General features: G+C 39.9%; 1 protein-coding gene across 1 annotated transcript in view; it reads left to right on the top strand.

The window, feature by feature from the left end:
* Positions 1-9584, top strand: part of LOC121549908 (dihydropyrimidine dehydrogenase [NADP(+)]-like) — a 212733-nt gene that overhangs the window by 70230 nt on the left and 132919 nt on the right. The window contains exon 4 of the mRNA XM_041861880.2: positions 7497-7584. Coding sequence (XP_041717814.2) covers positions 7497-7584 — 88 coding nt within the window. The remainder of the gene's footprint in view (positions 1-7496; positions 7585-9584) is intronic.

Below are 9584 nucleotides of genomic sequence, written 5' to 3'. Positions count from 1 at the left end.
AAGAGTCTACTATGCTCCCGTGATAGGCCGAGGGTCTACTATGCTCACATGTGATATGCCGAGGGTCATGGTAAGATGAGCACAATAACTCCCCCAAGTGACATGACACAAATGCAACCTAAATGATAAACAAATCACATTTGCATAATACGAGTTAACGTTAATTGAAAAATCCTGTTTTAATAGTTATTGTTGGATTGTGAGTGTTTATCTCATTTTGAAGGTAAAGAAAAAACAGTTTGAAATCTTTTTACGTTGCATGTTGGAATTTACAAGGATTGAAGACCTCTGCTTTTGGGCTAAAGAGCAGAAACCCAGACTTCCTTAAAGGATTTGATGATGTTGATATTGTAGTACTATAGGAAACATGGTGCAGAGGTGATGTTTCCACTGGCTGTCCACTTGGTAATAGGGATATAATCATACCATCCACCAAATTAAAAGTAATCACAGAGACTCAGGGGGAATGCTAATATGGTATAAATCTGAACTAACTAATTCAATCGAATTGATCAAAATAGGATAATTCTTTATCTGGTTAAAAATCAACAAGGAGGCTATCTTAACAGATACAAACGTCTTCCTCTGTGCCACATACATTCCCCCCTCAGAGTCACCCTACTTCAATGAAGAGAGTTTCTCCATTCTAGAGGGGGAGATTAGTCACTTTCAGGCCCAAGGCAACGTACTGGTCTGTGGAGACCTGAATGCTAGAACAGCAGAAGAACTAGACACTATTAACAGTCATGGGGACAAACACCTACTGGGAAGCAACAACCTTTCCCTCCCCACATACCCCCCCAGAAACAACTATGACAAAGTGAAAAACTAAAATGGAGTACAGCTCCTGAAGCTCTGTTGAACACTGGGTCTGTACATAGTCAATGGTAAGCTAAGAGGGGACTCTTTTGGTAGGTACACATACAGCTCATCCCTTGGCAGCAGTACTGTAGACTACTTCATCACCGACCTCAACCCAGAGTCTCTCAGAGCCTTCACAGTCAGCCCACTAACACCTCTCTCAGACCACAGTAAAATCACAGTGTATCTGCGAAGAACAGAACCCAACCATGAAGCATCACGACCCAATAAATTACATGGTACTAAACAGGCCTATAGATGGAGTGCAAACAGTACAGATATCTACCAAAAAACAATTAGTAGCCAAAAAAACATTCTCTCCTGGACAACTTTTTAGCCTTAACATTCTCCTACAGCAATGAAGGTGTAAATTTGGCCTTTTGGAACATAAACTTTATATTTGATAAATTAGCCTCCTTGGCTAATCTAAAGAAACATAAAAGCAAACCAAAAAGAATAGATAATGAAAAATGTTTTGATAATGATTGCAAAAATCTAAGAAAGTAATTGAGAAATATATCTAATCAAAAACACAGAGACCCAGACAACAAAAATATACGCCTTCAATATGGGGAAACACTGAAGCAATACAAACACACCCTAAGAACAAAAAAGGAACAGCACATTAGAAATCAGCTTGATGTAATTGAGGAATCCATAGAATCAAACCACTTCTGGGAGAATTTGAATAAATTAAACAAACCTCATCATGAGGAATTGGCTATCCAAAATGGGGATATGTGTCACGATCGTCGGGAACAGAGGAGGACCAAGGCGCAGCGTGGAATGCGAACATATTTATTTATAGATGATCACACGAACAAAACAACAAAACGAAAACGTGACGTCCCTGGTTACATTCACAAACCAACACGGAACAAGAAACCACACCAAATGAATGCCTAACGGCTACTTAAGTATGGCTCCCAATCAGAGACAACGAGCTACAGCCGTCTCTAATTGGGAGCCACCCTGGCCAACATAGAAATACAACAACTAGAACAAACACAAATGAAAACTCACACCCTGGCTCAACATACTAGAGTCCCCAGAGCCAGGGCGTGACAATATGTGGAGAAATCACTTTGCAAACCTCTACAGCAATATAACAAAGAGCCCAGAACAACAAGCGATACAAGAAAAATTACAAATCCTTGAATCAGAATCCTGTGGATACCTCAATTACAGAACAATAATTATTAGACAGACTTTGCACTCTCCAACCCAAAAAGGCCTGTGGTGCTGATGGTATTTTAAATGAAATGATCAAATATACAGACCACAAATTCAAATTGGCTATACTCAAACTTCAACATTATCCTAACTGCATGTATTTTCCCCGATATTTGGAACCAAGGATTGATCACACCAATCTATAAAAATGGAGACAAATTTGACCCAAATAATTACAGAGGAATTTGCGTTAACAGCAACTTGGGGAAAATTATCTGCAGTATCATAAACAGCAGACTGCATCATTTCCTTGATGAACACAACGTCCTAAGCAGAAGCCAGATTGGATTTGTTAAAAAATATTGTTCAACAGACTACATTTACACCCTCCACACTCTAATTGACAAACAAGTAAACCAAAACAAAGGCAAAATCTACTTGTGTTTTGTAGACTTCAAGAAAGCATTTGATTAAATTTGGCACAAAGGTCTTTTTTATAAACTAATAGAAAGTGGCAAAAACATTAGAAGAATCGGCAGCACATGGTCTCACCCTACACAGCACTGAAATCAAGTGTCTGCTATACGCATATGACCTGGTGCTACTGTCTCCCACTAAGGAGGGGTTACAGCAGCATCTAGATCATCTGCACACGTTAATCTAAAAAACCAGAATATAATGATATTCCAAAAAAGGTCCGGAAATCAGGATGACAAATATAAATTCTATTTGGACACAGTTCTATTAGAACACACCAAAAAACGACACGTATCTAGGACTAAATATCAGCAACACAGGTAGCTTTCACATGGCTGTGAATGAGCTGAGCGACAAAGCAAGAAGTGCATTCTATGCCATTAAAAGGAATATTAAAATCGAAATTCCAATTAGAATCTGGCTCAAAATGTTCCAATCAGTCATAGAACCAATTGCTCTATATTGCAGCGAAGTATGGGGTCCGCTCTCTAATAATGAATTTACCAAATGGGACAAACATCCAATCGGAATAACGCATGTAGAGCAGAATTGGGCCAATACCCCCTCCTTATTCGAATAGAAAATATACCCATCAAATTTTACAACAATCTAAAAACATGTGACCCCAAAACATTACATCACACAGCTCTACTATGTCAAGAGATGAAACAAGAGAAGAGTCTCAGCCAGCTGGTTCTGAGGCTCAGTTCACTAACCCAAACCAACCTCATAGAGCCTCAGGACAGCACTCAGAAAATCTGGCCCAACCAAATCATCACAAAGCAAAAATTTTAATATATCACCTATTGGAAAGACACCACAAAAAATGAAAGTAAACTTCAATGCTATTTGGCTCTAAACAGACAGTACATGGTGGTAGACTATCTGACCACTGTGACTGATAGAAAATTGAGGAAAACAATGACTAGGTACAGACTCAGTGAGCACAGTCTGGCTATAGAGACCGGCCGTCACAGGCAAACCTGGCTGCCCAGAGAGGACAGGCTGTGCTCACTCTGCCCCCGGGGAGAGGTAGAGACAGAGCTGCATTTCCTATTACACTGTGATAAATACTCAGACCTAAGAGAATCTTTATTTCCCAAAATTATCATTCAGTACAAATAATTTGAAACAATAAAAGATGAAGAAAAAATAAAATATTTATTGGGTGAAAAGCCAAATATGAGTCCTCCTGCCACAACCTGAGGGACAGCCAGTGAAAAGTGTAATGTAATGTCAATAATATTTCCTGTTTTGTTTTGGCTTTCATACCATGTCATGTGTCTTCTCTGTCATGTTGAGACTGGTCTACTACTATTGCTTTAATGTATTTTTATTCTCATTAATATTGTTGTTGTAGTTGCTGTTAATGGTAATCCCATTTCCACTACTACTATTATTATTGCTGTTGGTCCCACCATTTTTGTTATATGTATACTTTGACAATTTATCTTGCCATGCTGAGAGAGAGAGAGAGAGAGAGAGAGAGAGAGAGAGAGAGAGAGAGAGAGAGAGAGAGAGAGAGAGAGAGAGAGAGAGAGAGAGAGGGAGAGAGAGAGAGAGAGAGAGAGAGAGAGAGAGAGAGAGAGAGAGAGAGAGAGAGAGAGAGAGAGAGAGAGAGAGAGAGAGAGAGAGAGAGAGAGAGAGAGAGAGAGAGAGAGAGAGAGAGAGAGAGAGAGAGAGAGAGAGAGAGAGAGAGAGAGAGAGAGAGAGAGAGAGAGAGAGAGAGAGAGAGAGCGAGCGCTGCAGGTCTAGTTTCCTTGTGTCCGGATCCAGTCATAACCGCAGTTAATAACAATAATTATTTACACAGCATATGTTAATATCTACTATACTAATGTTATACTGTACTGATACTTGTACTGCTACAGGTTTATAACATATGTCTGAACTGTAAAAGAAGGCAGTGTTACTTTAACTGCTGTCCATGGTGCTGAGAGTGTGGCCTTGAATATGGTTATGAAACCCATGTTACTTCATCCTCAGAATACCGGATGTTTTTTCAAATGCTTTTATCTAATACTTTAAACCACGGTTTTCTAAGGCTATAGGCAGTGCCTACAGGCAGTTGCAATATGTCAGATTTCACATAATATTACCAGGAGCTGCAGTTCGGTTCTGTGTAGTCTGTCAAAGGCTTCTATTGTCCAACTAATTGTCAGTTGACATTTCTCTTCCTGATTGTTATAGACATCAAATCAGTGGCGTGATAAGACTGGAAGGTATTATTTTCCGTATTACCTCCTCATCATGAATATGAATGCAATGCAAACGACTAATTTCACAAAGATAACAGTGAACAGCTCTGTGTGTAGTGACAAAATAATTATTTGAGGGAAAAGCAATCATTTAAATTGCAAACCCCTCAGAGGTGTGTGGGGCTTTATTGAATTGCACATTTCTATTGCTAGCTCATTTGGCCACATAATAATGGAAACAATGAATTAGGAGATTAGGTACCTGCCGCATATTGACGATTCATAATGTGCAGGAATCCACTCATCATACAGAGCATTCAAAGCACTGATTATTAGGAGAGGAACAAGGAAAGAACACAAAGCTAATCAGCCCATGTTTTGAGAGAGGGAGAGAGGGGCCTGTGTTGTATTAAAACTGTGTTGTGACTGTGTTCTAGAGAGTGTAACACAGATGCTGCCTGCTGTACCTCCTAGATAGAGGAGAGAGAGAAAGTCCTCCTTGGAGAAGCTGTGTGGTGTGTAGCTCCGCGTGCCCCAGTGAATTGCTGTGACCTAGAGCGATTCTTGAACAAATAAGATTGCCTTTGTGTGTGCATTATTTTCTGTTGACATTTGCTAAGCGCTGGCCAGGGCTGCTGCTGGCCGTGGGAGATAGATAGAGGAGGGTCTATAATGTGTCTGTATCAGCCCAGGCTCTTTAATGTTACCTTGAAGAAAGAGAGAGAGAGAGAGAGAGTGTAAAGGTTATTTTACTTTTTCACACCAACAAAAATATTTCGGAGAGGAGAGACAGCCGACTGAAGGTGCCCTCCCTCCCTCACACAGATTTTCATTTATGTATCTGTTAGATCTCATCTTTATTAATGCCTCAATGCAATTTGACCTGGAGTGAAAGCACAAAGGCTATAATGTATATTTTTACAGGAAATGTATTCTATATTAATGTTTGAGAGGGGTTGTACATTCAAATAGGTCAGAAATGTGAGTATTATGTATTCTGCACATTTTGACGTGTGTGTGTGTGTGAGTGTATGCTTCTGTTTTTCAACACCAAACCCACCATTGGTGTGCTTGACCAAATAGCTCTATTTTCATGTCATCTGACCATAGCACCGCCTGGAGTTTGATAAATGGCATTGGCACTTGGATTGGAACCGGTGCTATGGTCAGATGACATGAAAATAGAGCTCATTGACCACGCACACCAGTGGTGGGTTTGGCGTTGAAAAACAGAAGCAAATGTAGAAAAGTACCTAATATGGTGGTGGATCTTTGATGTTATGGGGCTATTTTGCTTCCACTGGTCCTGGGGCCCTTGTTAAGGTCAACAGCATCATAAACTTTACCAAGTACCAGGATATTTTAGCCAAAAACCTGGTTACCTTTGCCAGGAGAATGACACTTGGCCGCAAGTGGATCTTCCAGCAAGACAATAACCCCAACATCCACAAAGAAATTGTTAATTGATCACAAAATCAACATTTTGCAATGGCCATCTCAGTCTCCGGACTTGAACCCCTTTGAAAACCTGTGGTTTGAATTGAATCTGTATGGAGGAATGGTCTAAGATCCCTCCCAATGTGTTCTCCAATCTCATAAAACATTTTAGAAAAAGGCTCAGTGTCGTTATCCTCGCAAGGTTAAGGTGCTAGAGTATTGAAAATGGGTGCCAATCATTTTTACCCCTATCTTTTTTATTTATTTATTTTACTTGTCAAACACAATCTCTTTCTCTGAGTAATAGTATTAGCATAAATTAACACAATTCACAAATGTTTTTAGCATACAATATAGCTCAGTATTTGTATTATTTATTTTATACAGTATTTTTTGCTCATCTTTATCAAGGGTGGTAATAATTATGGACCCCACCATATGTGTTTGTGTGGATGCGTGCCTGTGTGTGTGTGGCTCTACATCTCTCCAAGACTCCTCAGTAGCCCCTCCTCCAGTATTAATCATTGAGCTCCAGATTACAACCATGATGCAATCTAATATCTCTAGAGCCTTTCAGCTCTTTGCATTGTGTGTGTGCGCTTCCCTCTGCCCCATTCATTGTGCTCTGTCTCCAGCTATTCTTGGGGCTGAGATACACTGCCGCAATATCCGTTATGCTATGGGCTAAAGCATAATTTATTGTCAAATAAAAAAAATGGGTCAACAGTGATGTCAGCTGATGATCAACCACCCAGGTTTAATAAAACATCTTGCTGTGGAGCGTCTGTGTGATTGTATGTGTGCATTGCGTGTGTGTGTGTGCACGTTGCGAGTGTGCATGCACTGCGTGTGTGTGTGTTCATGGCGGTGGTGGCCGTCTACCTGGCTACAGCCCCTCTATAACTGCCCTGCTGTCAGGGTGATAAGTGGTATTAATGGCAGACCGGTGCACTCTGCTCTGCACTGAGCTCAGGGAATTGCAAGTTGGGATTATTATATGTGTCTAGCTGGAGTGGAGAGGAGGGTTTCTCTCTCTTCTCTCTCTCTTGTTCATCTCACTCTTTTTTCTCTTTTTTGACTTTCGTTTTTTCTCTCGTTCTTCTTTCTCTTTTTTTTTTTTACCTCTTCCTTTCTGTCTTGTTCTCTTTTTTCATTCTCACTGTTATTATTATTATACCTTCAACCACTTTCTCTCTTTTTCTCTATTTGTCTCTCTCTCTCTCTCTCTCTATCTCTCTCTCCTCTCTCCCTGTCTCCCTGCCTAATCATCTTGAGACTCCCTTCATTCTTTCATTACTCACACCTCTAACAGCTCGCTAACAACAACTTTTTTCTCATCCTGTTTTGTAGGTGCCTGAAATGTGCAGATGCCCCGTGTCAGAAAAGTTGCCCTACCAACCTGGACATCAAGTCATTCATTACCAGTATTGCCAACAGGGTAACCGTTCACTTCCTTTCTATTCTAAATGACACAAATGATTCATATGAAAGCTTTGATATGCCAAATTGTTTGTCAATTCATAAGTGTCTTATCATTACTATTTTGACTAAAACATTTGTAATATCACTTAGAAAATCACAATATAACACAAAAGACAGAAGACAGTCCAGTATCTCTTTAGGACCATGTCTGCAGGATGTTGCCAGTAAAGCTGTGATTGGTGAAGACATGGGCTTGGTATTTGATTGGTTGATATGGGCTTGGGATAATTCGATCCCCCCCAGCCCAGTAGCAGCCAGCTGTATTCAGAGAGAGAGAGAGCCCCAGCCCTGCTCTGAGCTCAGAGAGGAACAGCTCTAATTGATGTCTTCTGCCAGGGTAAAAGCAGTACATGGTATAAAAATAGCCCTTTATGTTGCTTCCATCCATATGATCAAGGCCAGACACACACACACACAGCCTCACACTAGCGTGCCAAATTGCTATTTAATGATGCTCTGTAAACAAACCTGCATAATGCATGCTGTGTCTGATAAGAAATGTTGTTTACAGTGAAGTTATAGGATTTTGTGAATGGGAGAAACATTATAAAACAGATAAAATCAGTCATTTCAGTGTCTGTGTAGATGAAAGTGGTGAAATAAACAGTTGGGCTACCACAATGTTGTTATAGAGGGAAACAAATATGAAAGGGTTTTTAATCTAGGACTCCTCCTGTTGTTTCATTATCTAATGTATACCTTAGCCTAGCTAATATTATATGTGTGGGCAACATTATTTGCATGGCATAATGAAACCTAAAGCGGGCATAATCATATTAATAGGTGCATACTGCTATTTTTACATTTATGGTATTGTTTGTTGTTGGATAACCCAAACGGCCGGAGGGATTTGAACCAATATTGGCTCCTTGCCTATACTTTTACGTCTATGACTGTTAATTTTCAATGCTAGGGAACTTTATAGGGCTATTGAGGCTTTTACATTTGATTTGAGCAGGAAACTCATGATCATTCAGATATGAAAGATTTTCATTATCATATTTTAACAAATAAAGGTGATCATCAGGTTTACACAGAGCAGTAAGCTTAAATCTTGAATATTTACTGCAATACAACAGTGTCCTCGATTTTGATTGACTCACTTCATAATGGAGTTATGCTGTCTTTAAGGAAATTCATTTTGACTAAGTAGCGTTTCCTATATTCTCCTTGCCAGTGAAATTACATAAATGATATAGTGTTATAGAACTGTTATGAGGTCTATCAAGTCTTTTGCCATCCCAAATGAGAATTATTCTTACATTTCTGTTATTCTTTAGTTTCTAAAATACTATTATTCTTCAGTTTCTATAGAAACTACAATATATATACAGTGGGGAGAACAAGTATTTGATACACTGCCGATTTTGCAGGTTTTCCTACTTACAAAGCATGTAGAGGTCTGTCATTTTTATCATAGGTACACTTCAATCACATTGTATGATTTTTAAGTAATTAATTTGCATTTTATTGCATGACATAAGTATTTGATACATCAGAAAAGCAGAACTTAATATTTGGTACAGAAACCTTTGTTTGCAATTACAGAGATCATACGTTTCCTGTAGGTCTTGACCAGGTTTGCACACACTGCAGCAGGGATTTTGGCCCACTCCTCCATACAGACCTTCTCCAGATCCTTCAGGTTTCGGGGCTGTCGCTGGGCAATACGGACTTTCAGCTCCCTCCAAAGATGTTCTATTGGGTTCAGGTCTGGAGACTGGCTAGGCCACTCCAGGACCTTGAGATGCTTCTTAAGGAGCCACTCCTTAGTTGCCCTGGCTGTGTGTTTCGGGTCGTTGTCATACTGGAAGACCCAGCCACGACCCATCTTCAATGCTCTTACTGAGGGAAGGAGGTTGTTGGCCAAGATCTCGCGAAACATGGACCCATCCATCCTCCCCTCAATACGGTGCAGTCGTCCTGTCCCCTTTGCAGAAAAGCATCCCCAAAGAA

The sequence above is a fragment of the Coregonus clupeaformis genome, chromosome 34 (assembly GCF_020615455.1).
Source record: "Coregonus clupeaformis isolate EN_2021a chromosome 34, ASM2061545v1, whole genome shotgun sequence".
Taxonomy (NCBI): domain Eukaryota; kingdom Metazoa; phylum Chordata; class Actinopteri; order Salmoniformes; family Salmonidae; genus Coregonus; species Coregonus clupeaformis.
This window is presented reverse-complemented; position numbering and strand designations above follow the sequence as displayed.